The sequence below is a fragment of the Lactuca sativa genome, chromosome 9 (genome assembly GCF_002870075.4).
Source record: "Lactuca sativa cultivar Salinas chromosome 9, Lsat_Salinas_v11, whole genome shotgun sequence".
In the NCBI taxonomy this organism is placed as follows: domain Eukaryota; kingdom Viridiplantae; phylum Streptophyta; class Magnoliopsida; order Asterales; family Asteraceae; genus Lactuca; species Lactuca sativa.
The window spans coordinates 110,503,530-110,524,356 of record NC_056631.2 but is presented as its reverse complement, the minus strand read 5'-3'; the positions used below and the strand labels follow the sequence as shown (position 1 = coordinate 110,524,356).

The 20,827-nt window shown below is 41.5% G+C and overlaps 1 protein-coding gene across 1 annotated transcript; it reads left to right on the top strand.

Moving 5' to 3' along the window:
* The first annotated feature begins 906 nt into the window (after window positions 1–906).
* On the top strand, window positions 907–1,641 carry LOC111889918 (uncharacterized serine-rich protein C215.13). The gene has a single exon (XM_023886062.3). The coding sequence runs from the start codon at window positions 975–977 to the stop codon at window positions 1,476–1,478; it is 504 nt and encodes a 167-aa protein (XP_023741830.1). The 5' UTR covers window positions 907–974; the 3' UTR covers window positions 1,479–1,641.
* The last annotated feature ends 19,186 nt before the right edge of the window (window positions 1,642–20,827 follow it).

Below are 20,827 nucleotides of genomic sequence, written 5' to 3'. Positions count from 1 at the left end.
TTCACATTCAAACGTTAGAGCAATTATAACACACACACAAACATATATATATATATATATATATATATATATATATATATATATATATATATATATATATATATATATATATATATATATATATATATATATATATCTAGTAAAATATTAAAATTTTAAATGTATTTGTAACAATTGTTAAAATAAAGTTAAATAAGTTTAAAATTATAACAAATTAAATAAATCATAAATAAACTCAAACTTCAAATGAGTCAAATATGACAAGTAAAACTTAAATGTTATTTATAACGTAAATAAATAGTATTATTCTAAATTTGGACTATTACTCTTAATTTAAAATAATAATATTCTTAACTCTACCTTTTTTTTTTTTTTTTTTTTTTTTTTTTTTGTAGAAAATAGAGTTTAGTTAGGAAAAAATAACTTGGGTTCTTATACTAAAATAGAGTTACTTAATAAATAAAGTTGTATTTAAAATGCACTAATATATTAACACCTTTGCTTTTTAAGTTGACGCTATCTAACAAAAAAAAATCATTAATAAAAAGGTTTTCTAACTCTTAGTACCGAATATGCTCATCCTAGTAAGAGACCTACGTATATGAATATGAAAAGAAAAAACTATTTTAGTTTAGGTGCTCAATATTTAAATTGATAATGTAAGCACTAACATTTAAACAAGGGCACTAGATAAGGGGTCTAATGGTAAATACACGATTTCTTTTCCCAATTGGCAATTTGCAATTGGCATGCCTAAGTTCTAATCCTGACCGTCCATTTTTATTCAAGTCAATCTCATTGTTCCCTACTTTACAAAAATCATCCAACAAATCGTCAAAAAAGTCATTATTATGAAACTCTCAGGAAACTCCCATGAACACCAGTGGAAACACAACCCTCGCAGCTATATAAATAAAACGAAAGACCACCACTAAAAACACCACGATTCATTCACAAATATCGAAAAGTACACAATGGAAAACGGAAAAAGATCATCGGCGTCGACAAAAACCTGCAAGAAACACCCAAAACACCAACAATCTCCGGGTGTTTGCTCGTTATGTTTAAGAGAAAGATTATCGAAGATATCAAGTACTTCATCACGTGCAGTGACGAACGTTTCTTCATCATCTTCTTCATCGACTATCTCTTCTGTGTCTTCGGTTTCTTCATCGCGTGGATCATCCAATGGCCCCTCTTACACGGCATCTCCCATGCATAATTATCTGAATCAACGTAAAACTTATGATGTTGAAAGAAAGGGATATCTTTCGTTCTTGAGAAAGAGTAGATCAATGGCTTTTGTTAGTGAAAATATTGTAGAAATTGATGGGAAACAGAAGAAAAGCAATGGCTTTTGGTCAAAGTTGATCGGCTCGAAGAGAAGTGATGCACAGAAGCGATCAATGGAAGAGAGTTCATCTTCAAGACTCATGCATTCAAAAACTATGAGAGAAATGTTGACCACTAGCGTTTGACTTTTTTGTATTTTTATTTTTATTTTTTCCCGGACAAAAGAAAACCCTTTTTTTGGGTTATATCATTTATTGGTTTATTGTATAGATGAAATGTGGTATACTTCAAAAAAGGTGCAAGTCAAATTTGTACAACAAAAAAGAAAATAAAACCTTGTTTTCTATACTTTATTTTTCATATACACATTATGTATGAAAAGAAACACAATACATTGAAAATGTACAACACTAATTTTTACGTTTTATTATATCTAAAGAAACTCAATATTTATCCAAATTCATATAATTTATTCGCTATAAATAAACAATTATATTGATGATATATATGGGTGGAAATTTTGACTTCAATTTTATACATGATTTAGAGTAACATCCTAGCCGGATCTTAACCAACATCTTTGAGATTTTAGATATTACTAACCCTTATGTTTGCTCTTTTATTTATTTCCTTGATCCAGGTACTGAATATATCAATAAAGAATATATCAATAAAGACCCTGTCAAAGGGGAATTATTATAGGAACCACACAAATGAGACTTGGTCTTCTGGATTTCCGAAAGAAAGAAGACCTGATGATCAAGAATCCCGGAGCAGAAGAACACAAATGAGACTTGGTCTTCTGGAATTCTGAAAGAAAGAAGACCTGATGATCAAGAATCCTGGAGCAGAAGATTATACCGAGATTTTACGAATCCGACTTATAGAGGTTAGTGTCTCTATGTATAAATAAGCAGTTATAGTCACAAAACACATATAAACTCTCTTTTCTTATAATATCCAGACTCTCATGTATATTATTTATATATTTATTTATGAGTTGATTGAGCAACTCGATGAGTTGGATGCCCCAACTTGTCGAGTAGAGGCGGATTGGCCACGTGGGTTTTATGACCAACTCGTCAAGTTGGCGCTCTAAGAGGAAACCCTAAATCTCCGGGGTTGGGTCCTATTTAAATGACCTTAAGCCCTCATTTCCGCCTCACCAACCACCTTCCTCCCCTGTGTGAAACCCTAATCGTCTATATTGAGCTGAGAGAGAGAGAGAGAGAGAGAGAGAAAAAAAAAGAGAGAGAGAGAGAGAGCTAATCTTTAGGCATTTTAGTGCATCTTTTGAAGAGAAGAGTAGAGTATCAAAGCAAGGAACAAGAAGAGACTTTTGGATCTAGTGTTATTTCATATATACCTTCTGTTGAAGGAAAAAAGTCTCTGTGTTGCCCATTATTGTCATTAGATCTCGTTTTCATGGAGTTTTAGGGCTTTTTCCATCTTCCTTGAGACTTTGATTGTCTTGAACTTACCAAGTGGTTGGGACTTTAGATCTGGACCTCCTGAGGTCCCTAGAGTCTAAAGGTCCTAGCTTTATCCAACTTTAGAGGAGCTTTTATGCTTAAGACCTTAAATGGAACTTGTTTTAGCATTTTCAAGCCCTAAGTGCCATGCATGGACGTAAAGATTGTAGCTTTACGTGGTATCTCAGCCTTGGGAAGCTAGATCTAGAGTTTGGGGTTGTGAATCTACCTTAAAGCATATGAACAAGAAAAGAGACTTACGGGACTCGCCGAGTTGATGAGCCAACTCGACGAGTCGGCTAGGGTTTTCCTCGACGAGTCTGGACATGAGAAACTCGGTGAGTTGATGAGATATCTCGACTAGTTAAGATGGACTTTCATGACATTTTTGAAGAAACGAGGGGACTTGACGAGTTACAGAGATGCGCTCGACGAGTCGGGTCAACATGGACTGTTGACTTGAGTGTTCACTTTAGTTGACTTTAGGGTTTGGTCAAGACATGGATTATGGAGACCATGGAGGGGTAAAATGGTCTTTTACCCATTCCAAGATTTAGAGAGACAGAATAGCCTTTGGTTTATTGAGAGTCGTGATTGAAGTGTTAATTAGAGATAATTATCATATGTGTTAGACGGAGGCTAGATCGGTGATTCGTGTACGAGGTTTATTTGCTTGCTTACGAGGTGAGTCTTCTCACTATACTTATCATAAGTGGTAACTTTGTGTGAACGGAGGGTCTTGTATCCTAATATTGAGTATTGTGATATCCTGCATTAAATCTTTGTGATTTATGATGTGTATTATGCTAAGCTTTACTGAGTTAGGACCGGAGGGTCCACCCAAGTTGTGGGACCGGAGGTTTCCACTGAGACACATCGACCAGAGGGTCTTATTTGAGATATAGCCATGACATGCTAATGAGTTATGTGTGGTATTTTGGGGAACCCACTAAGCTTCGTGCTTACCGTGTTATGTGATGCCTGATTTGCCTGATTTGTGATGCCTTATCCTAGGAGTTGCTGCTATCTGTTATTTGCCTTGAGTGTATGTTGAGTAGGAGTATCTAGCAGGAATCACATAGAAAGAGTTCTGAGCCGAGGGATAATCTAGGAGAGATACTTGGATGAGTATAGGAGAGGTCTATTGAGAGAGTATTCTGATATTCGTGAGAGATAGAGTACTTGTGAATTGGGACCCTAGGAGGAGGACTTGAGGTAACTACAAGTTAATGTGAAAGGTAGTATTGGGCCCATACTACTGCAAGCACCAAATATATATGTGTTATGTGTTTCAGGTACTTCTCAGGATCACGGGAAGGCGTCAGCTTTATTGTACACATGAGGCGGAGTTATGTTTTGAGGATCCTGGATTGTGTTTCAACAATTTAAGAACATGTGTTTTTGATAAAGCGTCATTTTTGAGATTTGTGAACCATGTTTATGATAATTATATGATTTTTAAAATGAAATTTTTATTTGAAAATTTACGGTATTACAAGTTGGTATCAGAGCCTTGGTTTGAGGGATTCGGATGTACCTTCGGGTGTGTTTGGACTCAAATTGAGGATTTGAGAAAAAAATTTCAAAAGAAATGATTTTTCTAAAAATAAGTAAGAGTTTTAGGAGAAAAACGAGTTTGAGCAGTGTGTACAATCAGCCAAAGCCCGAACGGTGATTACCTAAAATACCCTTACTTATTTGTGTTATGACATATTTATGAGATGTTAGGGATGCATGCTAGAGGATAGGCTAGGTATTTCATATTTAGGGATAGAGTTGCCTGATTTGTGATGCCTTATCCTAGAAGTTGCTGCTATCTGTTATTTGCCTTGAGTATATGATGAGTAGGAGTATCTAGCAGGAATCACATAGAAAGAGTTCTGAGTCGAGGGATAATCTAGGAGAGATACTTGGATGAGCATAGGAGAGGTCTACTGAGAGAGTATTCTGATATTCGTGAGAGATAGAGTACTTGTGAATTGGGACCCTAGGAGGAGGACTTGAGGTGACTACAGGTTAATATGAAAGGTAGTATTGGGCCCATACTACTGAAAGCACCAAATATATATGCAACCCAAGTAAGAATACTTAGGGTACCAAGAAGCGTGTAAGGGCGGGAAATCGAGCGTGAGTATGCTCGAGCGAGTCTCTGATGATTTTTTTGTTGTGTTTCAGAGACATCATGGTGGGTACATGCCGCAACCCTGAAGGCGGTATTACTAGTGACGAGGAGATCCACCGGATCATTCATGAGGAGGTGGCCGCAGTTATCCGAGAGGCGATACCAGAGATGTTCGGGTCTATTAAGATCACACTGATTGAGAAATTTGATGAGTGTTATGCCGCTATTACTGAGGCTGTTGCTGCTACAGTCACCGTAGCTATAGTCGCTGCTAGGCCACAAGGAGGTGACTTGTTGTTGTTCCGGGAGTTCAACAACACGAAGCCATCGGAGTTTGATGGGACAGAGGATCCAATTGCTGCTATGAGATGGATCTCCAACATTGAGGTTTGTTTTTACACGTGTTCATGCCCCGAGCACTTGAGAGTTTGGTTTGCACTGAGCCAGCTTCGCTTGGGAGTAAAGGAGTGGTGGAAATTCGTGACAGTCAGCTTTACTACTGCAGATCATGCTGCAGTGACATGGGAGAGCTTTACATAGTTGTTCCGAGACAAGTATGTTCCCTAGGTGGAGAGGGAACGGTTAGCCCAGGAGTTTTTGTCTATCAAGAAGAAGACATAAATTGTGACTGAAATCTCGAGGACGTTCCATGAGAGGGCGCTGTTTTTCCCTGAGCACGTGTCTACTGAGCAGGCACATATGAGTAGATAACTGAGCATACTGAGGAGGGATATATGGGATTTTGTGGCAAAATCGTCATATCGTACATTGACTGAGCTTCAGACCAATGCCAAGAGGAGGGAGATTGAGTTAGAGTTGCAGACAATAGAGGAGGAGCAGTCCCGGGGTAAAGACAAGAGACCGATATAGTCGCAGTCGGCGACGAAGCGGGTGAAGCCCGCTGATGCGAGAGTTGGGGGCCAAAAGGGTCGCACTTGTGGCAAGTGCGGCAAGAGTCACGAGGGATCATGTCAGGTAGGGATTTGCTACAAATGTGGCAAAGAGGGGCATATGGCGAAGGATTGCCCTAAGGGGTTTGCAGTTTGTTTTCACTACAACCAAACTGGTCATCGGAAGGCCGAGTACCCTCAGCTCATTCAGGGATCAGCCCAGGGTTCCACTCCTGCTGCTTTTAATGCTACTGATAGTCGGCCAGTGAAGCGCGAGGATCCGAGGGCTCCTGGGAGAGCTTTTCAGCTGACAGTGGAGGAGGTCCGTGCAACACCTGATGTCGTGGATGGTACATATTTCCTTATTTATATTATTTTGAGATTCTTTGTGCTTATTATGTGTTGTATATAGGTACTTTTCTTGTGAGTTCTCTAACTACTTTGGTGTTATTTGACTCGAGTGTGAGTTGATCCTTCGTGTCTTTAGATTTTAGTTGTCACATCAGTATCCGACGTGAGGAATTGAGTCGACCTCTGAGGGTTTCTATAGCCGACGAGATGGATACGAGGGTTGCTACAGAGAGGCTGATTTCTATATAGGTATTTTTCTTGTGAGTTCTGTATGTGATTTTTGGCGTACGTGATGGATACGCGGGTTGCTACAGAGAGGCCTAGTTCTATAGACGAGGTTTCAATAGTGTGTGAGTTTCCAGATGTTTTTCTCGAGGAGTTTGTCGGGCGTGCCTCCCGAAAGGCAGGTGGAGTTCTAGATTGATTTGGTTCCGGCTGTGGCGCCTATTTCCAAGGCACCTTATCGCCTTACGCCGCCTGAGTTGTAGGAGTTATCCTCAAAGCTCCAGGAGCTGCTGGGGAAGGGTTTTATCAGATAAAGTAGCTCACTGTGGGGAGCTCCGGTCCTTTATTTCAAGAAAAAGGATGGTTCACACCGGATGTGCATCGATTACCAGAAGTTGAAGAAGCTGACGGTCAAGAACCATTATCCACTACCGAGGATCGACGATTTATTTGATCAGTTGTAGGGGGCATCTTGGTTTTCCAAGATTGATTTGAGATCTGGATATCATCATATGAGAGTTTTCAAAGAGGATATCCAGAAGACGACCTTTAGAACTCGTTATGGACATTACGAGTTTGTGGTGATGCCTTTTTGGCTCACAAACGCACCGGCAGTGTTCATGGATCTAATGAACCAGGTGTGCAGGCCCATGTTGGATTGGTCGGTGATCGTGTTCATCGACGCTATTCTAGTATACTCAAGGTCCAGAGAGAAGCACAAAGAGCATCTTCGAGAGATTCTTGGAGTATTAAGGGCTGAGCGGCTTTATTCCAAATTCTCCAATTGTGATTTCTGGTTACGAGAGGTCCATTTCCTTGGACATCTCGTTAATCAAAATGGGATACTGGTCGACCTGGCCAAGATTGGGGCAGTTATGAGATGGGAGGTGCCAAGATCCCCATCCGAGATCAGGAGTTTTCTAGGTTTGGCCAACTACTATCGGAGATTTATCCAAGATTGTTGTTCCTCTTACCAGATTAACCCGGAAGGGTGTTACTTTTGCATGGGGGGTCAAGCAGCAGGCCTCATTCGAGACTCTTCGCCAGAGATTATGCGAAGCTCCAGTGTTAGCCCATCCCGAGGGAGTGGAGGACTTTGTAGTCTACTGTGATGCATCTATATCAGGGATGCGTGCGGTGTTGATGCAAAGGGGGCATGTGATAGCATACACATCGAGGCAGTTGAATCCTCATGAGACAAGGTATCCCACCCACGATTTGGAGTTGGGGGCGGTGGTGTTCTCCTTCAAGATCTAGCGCCATTATCTGTATGGAGTCCGGTGCACCATATACATGAACCATAAGAGTCTGAAGTACCTCATGGATCTGCCCAACCTGAATATAAGACAGAGGAGGTGGTTGGATGTAGTGAAAGACTACGACTGTGAGATCTTATATCACCCCGACAAGGCTAATGTGGTAGCCGATGCCATGAGCCGTAGAGCAGAGAGTGCTTTGATTTGAGACGTGTGTATGAGGATGACGGTGATGAATCGAGTCCTGAACCCTTGGAACGACAAACTCCCTCGTGCAGTTTCCCGCACGTGTTGCACTGACTTCGGCCCTGCCGACCTACTAATCGCTGATCTGAAATCTTGTGACTCTTCCCAGGACCCTCCAAAGTACACATCTAATCCGACCTCCTCTTTGCAATGTGCTCCAAATCAATCTCCCTTTCCCGTGTCCTGGAAATCATAGAGTCCAGGGTCGAGCATGCCGAGAAGCTGACATGCTCCCGAATATCAGCTCTCAACATGTCGTGATAGCGGGTGCTCTGCATCTCATCATCCCCTGCATACTAAGGCACCAATAAGGCCCTCTCCCGAAACTTGGCGGTAATCTCCGCCACCGAATCTGTCGTCTGTCTCATATCTAGGAACTCCCTGGCCAACTGCTGGAGCTCCACCGTCGGCGCAAACTACGCCCTAAACCTAGTCACAAAGTCAGACCAGGTCATAGCCTCAATGGCTGAGGCTCCCAAGGAATCACTAACCGACTCCCACCAGTCTCTGGCTCTGTCTCTCAAGCATCCTGCAGAAAATCGAACCTTTGACCCCTCGGGATAGAAGCTCGTCAATTTTGCAAACTTAATATCTGCAATCCATCTCCTGGAAACAATGGGGTCCTTCACCCCGTGGAAGTCTGGCGCGCTACACCCCCTAAAGCCCTTGAAGGACAATGTGCGCGATCTGACTGGCTGAATGCCATATCACTTCGGAAAGCTCTGAGGCGATCCTCCATCAGCTCAATAATCCCTTCCTTGATGGACCCGAAAATGACCGGGGTTGACTCAAGGATACCTCTCATGATCTCAGACGCGATGAACTCGTGTAGCCCGTCATCAACCTGCTCGGATCCTGCCCCCGACCCTCATCCTAATCTTGACCCAGACCCTGATCCTCCTGCTCCATGTCGAGTGGTCACCATACTAAGAATAAACACATAAATGTCAGGATCATACATACTCTTTGGAGGTCTCACACAACATCCAAGTTTCCTGGTTCCATCTCGGCTATGTTTGACTCGAGTACGGATCCTCTGCTTCCAGTAGTACGAGCCCATACTACCTTCCACATCTATCCATACTTTCCTCAAGGGTTGCTTCAACTTCACCAAGTCCCTTTGTCGATACCCTTTTCCACTAATCTCGTCCTAGGCTTTCCTAGGGCACCCTCCGACCTACTCTCTGCTATCAGCTGCACTAGGAGTCCCTACTTCCTTTCCCTAACTAGCTTGCGAATATTGTTACATATCCACTCACTAGTTATTTAATGTTATCCAGGACCCCTATAGCACAAAGCAAGCAACATTCGTGCATTGAGTAACCATATCAAGCATAACCTAATCAGGCTATCCTACTGCTAACTAGACAGTCCTAGCATGCAGCTCACACAACAGGCATTCAAGGCATCCTCCTAGATCCTTAGCCCTAATCTAGCATGCAGTTCATATAATCATATCATGTCACATATCAAACATGTATTGGTATTTTGGGAACCACTTACTTGAGCTCGGTCGATTGCATGCATCACACACCTTGTTCTTTTCAAAGTTCTTTTCTCTTTTCAACTACTTTTCAAGTTCCTTTTGAAAATTTTCATATCAAGCCCTCAGTTTGAGTCTAGACACATCCGAGAGTGTGCCCAAATCCCTCAAACCAAGGCTCTGATACCAACTTGTAACATCCCAAAATTCAAGACCAAAAATTTCGTTTTAATTAAGTTATTATGAAAAACCAACAGTATAAAAACATTCATATTAATATCCCATGTCAAACCAAGGTGTCAATAACCAAAACATATTATCACAAAACCATATCAGAGTGTAATCCCAAAGATCTCATGTGAGGAAAATATAGTGTGATGCGTTGCGATCGAGACGACTCCTTTCCTTGAGAACAAGGTACCTGAAACCAAAACTGAAAACCGTAAGCACGAAGCTTAGTGAGTTCCCTAGATACCATATACCATACATATCGATTGATCCATACATGCCATACATAACCAGGAGCCATACATAACCAACATATCCATAATCAAGTAAGGTGTTATGTGCCAAACATAGTCTTGCTAAGGTGCTATGTGTCAAACATAGTCTTGGTGTTATGCCACGGGTCGCACGTGGTCTTCCTGGTCAAGCCTAGGGCAACTCCCTGGGTCTTATAGACAAATGCCAAGGGCCACCCCCTAGTCTTCCATGCAAGCATCACAAAGACAACTATACATACCACTTTACTAGGCTACTCAGCATATAGGGTGCGAGGAGCCACCTCCTGGTCTTTCATACGTAATAGCATACAGTGCGCCAGGAGCCACCTCCCAGTCTTGCATTCATGTTACCTAGGGCTAACCCTCGGGTCTTCCTACCAAACATAATAACATATCATGTGCCAGGATCCGTCTCCTGGTTTTTCATGCATAATGCCTAGGGCTAACCCCCGGGTCTTCCTACCATACATAATAACATACCTAGTGAGAAGGGCCTCCTCCTGGTCTTCCATGCATAATGCATAGGGCTAACCCCCGGGTCTTCCTACCATACATAAACGAAATGGGCCGACATTGTGCCGTAGACCTATACAAACAGCGAGGAGACTCACCTCGCACTGCCAAAAACTTGCTGAACACCTCTGACTGCTAATCGGCAACTTCTGAACCGCTGACCCTTCAGATTCCCGAACTATCAATACCCAAAATAACATTTAGATCAATAATCCAAAAGTCAACCCTGGTCCAACTTGGTCAAAGTCAATGGTAAAAGTTAACATCCAATTGACCTGACTCGCCGAGTTGGTCTACTGACTCGTCGAGTCCATACTCCTCAAATCCTAAAACAACCCTGAATCCACTCATCGAGTCTAGCAATAACTCGACGGGTTCTGCTTCAACCACTCAATCGGGACCAACTTCATCCGACTCGCCGAGTTCATCCTTGAACTCGTCGATTTCATCATCCATATATGAATGTGTCTAGTCTGTGACTCGTCGAGTTGTATGAACAACTCGTCGAGTCCATTCTCATAACTAAGGACATTGACTTAGACTTGCCGAGTTCTTCCTTGAACTTGTCGAGTACGATGAACTTCATGACCATTATGGACTCAGACTCATTGAGTCCCTTTCCAATCGCAATTCATACCCTTAAGAGAAGGGTTTTGGGGCAAGAACTGGCCTGACTCGCCGAGTCCTACAACTGACTCGCCGAGTCTCTCTATGTCCAACACTAATACGATGATTTCATACAAGCTCAAGGCATCCAAGACCCAGATCTGGCCTCTTAGGGTCGGGATGTCACACAAAGTTGCTACCTTTGCACTCTTACATAGCCCTTTTTGCTCAAAAGGCCATAACAACCACTTAATCTTTGCATGGGGAGGTTTGATGGCATAAAGCTCCCACCTTTATGCCTTTACTTCACTAAACACCCCTAGATCTGAAAGGATCTAGCTTGGTGATGTCCACATCCCATAAGGCATCATTCTTGGTCCATAACTTCCGAAAAGGGACAAAAGGAGATCTAACAAACCACAAGGCAAGAAAGGAAATTGATTACTAATATGAGCAGCAGATGAGATGGATCTTCTGGATCTACTGCTCCCTCCTTGGATCACCAATCTCCTTCTTCACCTTCCAAACTCTAAGAATTCTTCAAGACTCACAAAATGGCTCACAGGCTCAAAGGAGACTCTAGGGTTTTGCTCTGGACGTGAGAGAGTATCAAGGGGGCTGAAGAAGGGTTGTAATGTTCTTTAAATAGGGTACAAGTCCCGCATTTAGGGTTTTCCCAAAACCTAGCCAACTCGCCGAGTAGACCACTTATCCCGCGACCAAATTCGCGCTCCTACTCGTCGAGTCACCCATCTACTTGAAGAGTCACTTCATCATCTTGAGGTTTTCTTTCCTTTCTAGGTCTTCTGAATTCAGGGTGTTAAAACTCTCCCCAACTTAAACTAGACTTTTTCCTCGAAGTCCGCCATGGTCAACTACCTTACCATCCGGTCACCACTTTACCACTAGCTACACACTCCACCCATCTGATCCAAACCTTGAAGATCTCATCTTCAAAATAACCTGATCATTACTACCTTCGGGTACAACACTTTTATCCAACCAGTAACCTTACCGATACTCCTGTTACACTTACCCTTGATACACAAGGGGTTTACCCTTTTACCCTTCACTGTCACTGGCCTTTCCAAGGCACTTTCCACACATTTAGGGTTTTCCCAAAACCTGGCCAACTCGCCGAGTCAGTCTTCTGACTCGTTGAGTAGGTCACTTATCCCGCGACCAAATTCGTGCTCCTACTCGTCGAGTCACCCATCTACTCGACGAGTCACTTCCTCATCTTGAGGTTTTCTTTCCTTTCTAGGTCTTCTGAATTCAGGGTGTTACAACAAAGTCTTGAAGTTTATCACTTTGGACATCCATAAAGTTCATAACACATGGTCATAATCTATTAAGACCTTCCTACTTCATGCATGAGACAAATCTAGCTATCGGGACACCATTTTTATCACTTAGGACCTCCTCTAAGGTTAGAAAGGACATATCATTTCGTCCAAATCATAACATGCACCATTTTAGGACTTATGGGACAAGAATGCTTCTAAAAAGCTAAAATGACTAGATCTGTCTCATACAAGAATAAAGTTCCAAGCTTTTTACCTTCTGGAGCTTCTAGGGCGTAAACCAACTTCAGATCTACAAGCTTGATCTTCTTCTCCAACTCCTTGATGCAACAACTTCTTCTTAAAACACTCAAGAAACACTCAAAAAGCTCAAACACTCTAGGAAATGGCTTGGGTTTAGGGAAAACGACTCTAAGTAGTGGATGATGGGTTAAGGGAGGGTTTTATGCTCATAATGTTGCTTATATACTCCCCAAACCCTAAATATTAGGGTTTACTTCTACCATGAGTACACCCAGCGTACCCTTATGTACGCGCAGCGTCCTCCTCCTGATCCCAATAATTTCAATTTAGCCCTTAGACCTTCATGGCTTCACCCTTCTATCCCTAGGGACTATAAATGAAAATTATTGGGATGTTACAATTCTCCCCCACTTAAACCAGGCTTCGTCCTCGAAGCCTACTGCGACGAACCATTCACGATAATGCTCCCGCATCTTGGACTCTGGCTCCCATGTCTACTCGGATCCTTTCTGATGCTGCCACTAGTTTCCCTACATAGTTCAAGTGGTCTCCGACCCGATCATCACGCAACGATATGACCACCTACTCATCTAATATGCACCCTTTCTAATTGCCAAACGTGAAAAGCGATGTGAATCCGAAACTTTTCAAAATGTTTATCCTACATGCGACTTGCCATCTTGACAAAATCCTGATGATCCAAAGTATCGGAAATCCGACATTCCCTCTTCCTGTAGCGAACCCTTTGTGCTGACAGGATAATGCGTCCTTCAGCTCCCACAATATCATACAAAATCAATCCACTAATTAACACGAACACTCACACCTAGCCCAATCACCCTCAGGTTGGAATACCAGGCATGCCTACGATGGGTCAATCATCCCTAGGATGGAATACCCTCGTATCCCCACACATGTTTGGCCCAATCAACCCTCAGGTTGGAATACCAACATATCAGGTCCAATCAATCATAGGGTCCGGTCATTGTCACACCCCAAAACCATAATGACGGAAACGTTCGGGGTTGGAGGACGTCATGTTTAGTATCACGAGATATGTATATTATAAGCAAGTAATGAACAACTATTTCATTTAGAAAGAAAGTGTTTACAATGTGTGTGTCCACAAAACATAGAAGTCATAAACAAATAACAAAACAAGACTTGAAGCTATAATGCTCCATCTTCTGAATCCGCAGCACGAGCGCTTGTCTAATAGTCTCCTGAGAATACAAGTTATTTGAAAGAGTTGATCAACAATTAAGCTGGTGAGTTCATAAGATTTTAGTGATGTAAGTAATATGTAAAGCATTGTGGAAAATGTTTATGTAAAAGTGATGTAAGCTGTAAGTTATGTTTTGGAAAGTTCGCCTGTTCCTCTAGAAAATCATATATTTCCTACTTAAATGAAAGTTAAGTAAAATGACACTACAAGCCTTTCTATGGGTACTAAGTGAGTACAAGCTATATATACTCAGAGTAAACAAACAATCGATTGTGCGCATCTGCCCTAAGCTTACAACCCAACGGGGAACAGAAAGTAAGGTGGATAGCACACATTCAATTGGGTGTTAGATCGTTATCATATATAACCCTGGTGTATTCACTTGTTACTCATGGAGTTATTTGTAATGGTTCCTTTATATTTAATGAAAAGTTCTTTTAAGAAAACCTATATTTCTTATAGTAAAATATTGACCACAGTGACTACTTTTATAATAGCTTTGTTTATACTGCTATATATAATCTGATATCGGGTAGAATAGTTAATTGGGTGAATCTACCCTAAGTCCACAACCCAACGAGGACAGGAAGTAAGGCGGAAAACACACATTTAACTATCTATTGGGTATTAGTTTTATATATAAACATGGTGTATAAACTAGGGTGTTATAGAGTTTTTCACCTAAAGTCTTTAAGTGTATATTGGCTTAATAAAATGGATTAAGCCCTTATCTAGGAAATTTCTAGTTTTGTATACCAAAAGTAATGACTTTGAAAAGTATGTTTTGTACTAGAAAAGTTGTGCTTTGGCTCTGTGTCCTATAACCCGATCCATACCTGGTACCGTTATGATGACTTAATGTATACTAAGCAAAAATATATATAGATTCGGGTAGATAATAGATTGGGTGAATCCGTTCCAAGCCAACAACCAAACAAGGACAAGAAATGAAGCGGAGAACACACATCCTATTAGCTGTCAGATCCTATTGGTATATATGTATCCTATGATGTATACATTAAGGAATCATAAGTCTAGCATTATGGTCCTATCTTTTAGAAGTAGTCTTCTACCAAGACCTGATTGTTTTGAAAGTAGCCTTCTACCAAGACCCGACTGTACGACTATTAATAACATCGACACTGGAATTTTATATCCTTCTGTAATTGTCGTATTGACAGTGTAAGTACGGTAGTATTTGTAATAAGTGACTACTTTAAGTACTATTTTGCCTTAATTGAGGGTTAAGGCATAATGTGATGGCTAGATCCTATGCTAAACGCTCCCTTCGCAAGAGATTCTAGGAACTACACGCGACCCTTGCAGGAGTGCAAGCCGCGAACATCCACATTACTATGATCATTTATACCCAATATAACTATCACAATGCATTGTGATTCATTGGTATAGTTAGATCCTGAACTTGTTCCATGCTAAAGCACCTTATCATGTTCTGTTCTGTTATCGTAAATTGATATTGTATCTAAGTAAGCGTATTGCGTTAGTATAGACTCATGAACTGGACTGACTCTTTGTGTGCTTCATTGTACTAGAAGTAATGAATATCATTCTCCTAAACTATACCTATAATAGTTTACTAATGCTCTACTTGGACTGTTACTGAAAAGACTTGTTTCTCTACTAAGTTATGCTTGTACTTTAAAAACGGAGTTTTGTATAACTATAAAGTAACATAACCTTTAAAAGAGTTTTGAAATGTTTTGACAACTTATAAATAACATAAGTAACATTTTGAAATATGTTTATAACAACCATTTACACAATTATCATTGTGTTCAACTTGTATCCCCCTTAAAACAGTTCAAATAGTTAAAAGATTCTTTACGGGGTATGAACTCACCTGATGTGGGTGATTCAAACAGGTATGCGCGTACGGATGAGAAGTTCCATGAATGAAGTCCCGAGACACAACAAGTCCTAAATGACATATAAGGACACATATTGACATGAATATAGTGTTTATAAACAACTATATGAAAGGAAACACCTTCCGGGACTAGGAAACACCTTGGTTAAGTGTTGGAATCATATGTGATTCATCAAAGGGAAGTGAAATGGCATCTAAGGGTGTTTACGGTTTTATAACCAAATCCACTTGAGTTTATGGTTGTATATCCATGAGTTTACGACCTCAAACTCATGGTACTTTGACCATTATGTGATTTGAAGTCCTAGAAGTCATTTTGAAGCATCCTAACTTCAAGTCTTAGCCTTAGGAAGTGATTAGGGCAACATATCACCCCTTTATGGGGTTTACGGTTTTTGGACCATTTGTCTTTGGGTTTACGGTCGTAAACCCAAATGGTTTATGGTCAAATGATGTTCTCAAGTCTTAAACACTTCAAGGTAAAGGTCTAGGCTAGTTTCTAGGCTTAAGGAAAGAATTTGGGGCACCAAAACATGCATTTGGGGTGTTTACGGTTTTGGGAGGTTTCCCAAACCGTAAACACATATACATGGGGTATTTTGGTGGTTTTCATGTGCTAAAAACATCAAAGGAAGGTTCTAGGTTTGTTTCAAAGGTTTGGCAAGAGAATAGGGACACTTTAGCACCCTTTTTAGGGTTTACGGTCCAAGAAGATTCTTGGGCCGTAAACACCTTGTTCTTTGTGATCTTTGGGTGTGTTCTGGATGCTCCTAAGGTCTAAAAATGTCAAGGGTAGTTTCTATGTTTGGTTCCAAGGTCTATAGGGACATAGGGCACACTTTTAGCCTCATTCTTAGTGTTCACGGTCCAAGAGGATCTTGGGCCCTGAACACCTTTTCCTTGGGATATTTGGATGATTTCCATGTTATCTAGGCATGTAATACACTTTAATACACTCTAGGGTTGAAGTACTTACAATTTGGGATGAACAATTGAAGATCCTTAGGAGAAACATAGGGTTTTCTCTAGTTGAAATGGAAGAAATGAACCAAAATGGCTAAGTCTTACTTATATAGTCTTGAGGGTTTACGGTCCCAATACCATCTTGGACCATAAACTCCAAACTCTTGAAGTTTTGGGCACTTATTGATACATAATAAACGCTACGGTATCCTCTCTCTTGATATCTTCTGAAGCACTAACTTTAAAACACTCAAACTTATTCCAAAAGCTTGAAAGTTAGCAGACACAATTTTGACTTCTGTTGAAGTGAGTGGTTGTGTAGAAAAGAAATTTTTGGGTTGTCATAGTCATCCTATGGATGGAATACTCTAGATTGGAATACCTCTATGAACATAACTCGAGTCTAATTATAACTTGAGATCCAAGGATCTATCATTGCATCTCATCCACCATCCTCTGATTCGTCACAACTGAGTGCAACTCCCCTGAATCTCAACAATACATGCAATCCGAACGCGCTCCTACCAGAGACATAACCAACACAATCTCTATGCCCACATCCCATGAGTAGAATACCCTTACATGGTCCTCAACATAGGTCTGGATTGCCTCTGAGCCCATAACATGAGTTTGGTATGCCCTCTCCGGCCCTCATCTCATGACTGGAATGCTCCCAATAACCTATCGACACCGCTATCATCACTTCAAATGTCCAGCAGTCCATCCTAGAGGTTCTCACCTCCTCCATTGCCCAAGAAGACCTAATCTATACCCTTCACAACACCAACAAGTGTCACAGTGCTGAAACCTCACCCTACACTATCCACTTGCAGACAAGTTGCTACCCCATAAGACATATATACTCAGAACCTGATTATATAACTAAAAAAACCCATACAAAGTCTTCAGCATACTCCATCATCATGTTCAATACTTGGGGATAGACCAACTGATTTCTATAGCATAGCAGCATACTCAATACCTGCACATAGATCTACAAACACATACAGAGTTTTCAGCATGGCTGGACCGCCTCACCAGACCTTCAGTCTATCCGGACCGCTCTAAACTGTTAAGCACCTCCCTAGACCACCCCTGCTGGTGATCTCTCCCATGCAGACTGTTCTCACCTACTTGGGGTTCTGAACTCTTGATCCATGTTGTGGACTCTCACCCCGGCCTAACCCTAGGCCCCATGTCGATCGTCCATCCTCTCGGAAATCCGTGGTTTGTTCCCTGACCCGCGTGTCTACCACATACGCTAAATAACCTGCAAACCCGTGCTGAATGAACCGTCGAGCCCTGACAGCTAAGAAAACCCTCAATCTATCAATCCAAAGCCCTCAGAGTCGAGCACACCCTCGACCGAATACTCGAACTGAACTCAATTCATGACTAGAACTCCAACCCGGTTCCCTAACTTCTGCTATCAAGCACCAAGAAGACGTGTTTCTTATGCTGGGGAGTTTTACCGAACCCCCAACCAACATAACCCTCAAACCAGGTAGCCATTGGGGCCTCCATTCTCCCTGTCGGGTTGTGTAACCTATCCCCGTTTCTAAACCTCTCCTGCTTCTGCATCCCGAGGTAACTCTCCCCCAATTAGATTCGACTAAGCCTTCACGACAAATGAAAATTAGAGGATTCCCAATCCTTCTCATTTCCCAACGATCGATCTGATGACAATCAACTACTTACAACTAGTGCTCCATTACTAGCCAGTTCCAAAAGTTCAATAGGCTGCACAATCAATCCTTATTGCCTGATACAAGAGACCCAAGACAAACCGGACCTCACAAAATACTTATGCGACATCGACCCACCAGAGCCACCGACGCTGAAATAATGTCACCAATCCCTGCAATCAACTGACCCCGAGCTGGAATACAACCTGATCCTAGGGTCACAAGCCTGCTCACTCCTTCGAGCTCGAAAAACTGAAAGGGAGTAATCCTTGCCCTATAAAACGACAGTCCAATCCATCAATTAATCTTTCCACTTTTAGCTGCAAAACTGCAACTGAACATAATCATCACTCCTTTTGGAGTCCTCGCGACTCACATTTTGGCCTCGAGCAAAACCCCGAGCCTCGAATCTAGAAACTCATGTGCCAGCCTCTCTTGCTCAACCCGCGGTATGCAATGAATACAGAATATCCCCCTGATCTTAGGTAACTACAGTCCTCTGCTCATCAGAATGTGTCCCAGAAACAAGTCCCGATACTGGAAAGCACGACCAGCTCCTCCCCTACAGTCATTACAGCTGCTATGGTTGTATAACGCTTGTAGAAATACTGAACCATGGAGGTCTTAATAAACCTGAACATCTATGGCAACTGCCCCCGGACAATCTTGATCACTTCCTCCCGGATGATCTCACTAACATGATCCTCTAACAATACTGGCCTATCCTGGCTGCTAGCCTCCAATCCTAACCCGGATTTGGTCTCAAGACGTCTCGGATAATCCATAGCAGGGAACCAACTTCCAACTAAACCCCAGGGGTTGTGACTTCCTTGCTACGCGTATGGGTCCTGTGCTTTCAGTAGTACGGGCCGATACTACCTTCCACACCTACCCATATTTGTCTCAAGTATCACCACAACACCCTAGCAATATCCATAAACATAGCGAGCACTGAATCTTCAATCTTAGAGGAATGCTAAATATCTCATAACTGGCTTTACCGACCACGCACAACCCACCCATCCAACTGCCACACGACCCTCTATTGGTGCCAGTTAACTATTTCATGAATAAAATCACATACCGCATGGCTTAAATAATCTTAGACTAAAAGATATAATCCCACAACGGTTGGACTCATACGAGAGCTGTGCAGCAAGACCAAATCCCTTACCCTAAGATCATTTAACCCATGTAGCATGTGACTTGGAGTATTCACCTAATAGTTAATTTACACGAGAAAGAGTCATATAACAATCAATGAGGTACTTTACATAAGATAAGGCATCAAAGATCAGGCATATCTACCATACGGTTCCCGAGTATCCCTGTCTTATCACTAGCATGTTGTTTTAACTTATCACATAATCAAATAACTGCATGGTATTTTGGGGTCTACTTACTGGCTCCGGCTGATCGTACACTTCACATCCTCTTTTACTTATTTTGAAAACCATTTAAAAATCATTTCGAAAATCTTTTTCCTTAGTTTGATATTGGATTCACATGAGTATTCCTCCAATTCACTCAAACGAAGGCTCTGATACGAACTTATAACATCCATAAAATTCGAGCCAATTTAAAACTTTTTAAATCATTTAAACCCATTTAGTTATTACAATTTCTTTTCAAAATAGTTTAAACATCAGAGTTCCCAGAATTCATATTCATAAATCGGGTTGGAATGCACACATACTACGAGTCCAATCATCCTCGGGATGCAATACTCTAGGCCCACAACCATTGGGTTGGAATGCCCACACACAATACTTATATAATAGATACTATAGGTCCTATCATCCATCCGGATGGAATAATCCAGGCCCTCAACCATCAGGTTGGAATGCCAACATACTATGGGTCCAATCATCCATCGGGTTGGAATACCCCAGGCCCTCAACCATCGGGTTGGAATGCACACATACTACGAGTCCAATCATCCTCAGGATGGAATACTCTTGGCCCACAACCATCGAGTTGGAATGCCTACATAACCAATCAAACATGCGCACCTATATCATATAATCATACAATACTCTATAAAGACAACATACTAGGGTCCTATCATCCTCGGGATGGAATACCCTCAATTACCAATCAACCATGTGCACATATAACAGGTAATCTCCTACCAGCATACAGACAGTCAAACCACACTATAGGTCACTAAGCATAACCACATCCGATCTATCAGGATACCGATCTAATGAATCACACTAGGATATAACCATCCTATTTATCAGGATACCGAGCTAACATATCATACTAGCATATAACCATCCTATCTATCAGAATACCGAGCTAACATATCACAACATTAATAATCCCAAATAACAAATCAAAGTTCCGGCCTTGGTGACTTAGACCCTTGAGTACAGTGAGGATAAGTCACCTCGCAATGCCGATCTGAACTGAAGAATCGAACTCCCGAATCGCTGCCTCACCAAAATCTTGAACTATCCAAATAATAAATACCAAGTCATTACACAACATAACAATATTGACTAGGGGTCCACACAATCGATCATGCCCATTCTCTTTATTGGGCCAAGGCCCAAT

Bases quoted from the DNA above. Each gene is read 5' to 3' on its own strand.
- LOC111889918 (XM_023886062.3), top strand. From the start codon at position 975: ATGGAAAACGGAAAAAGATCATCGGCGTCGACAAAAACCTGCAAGAAA.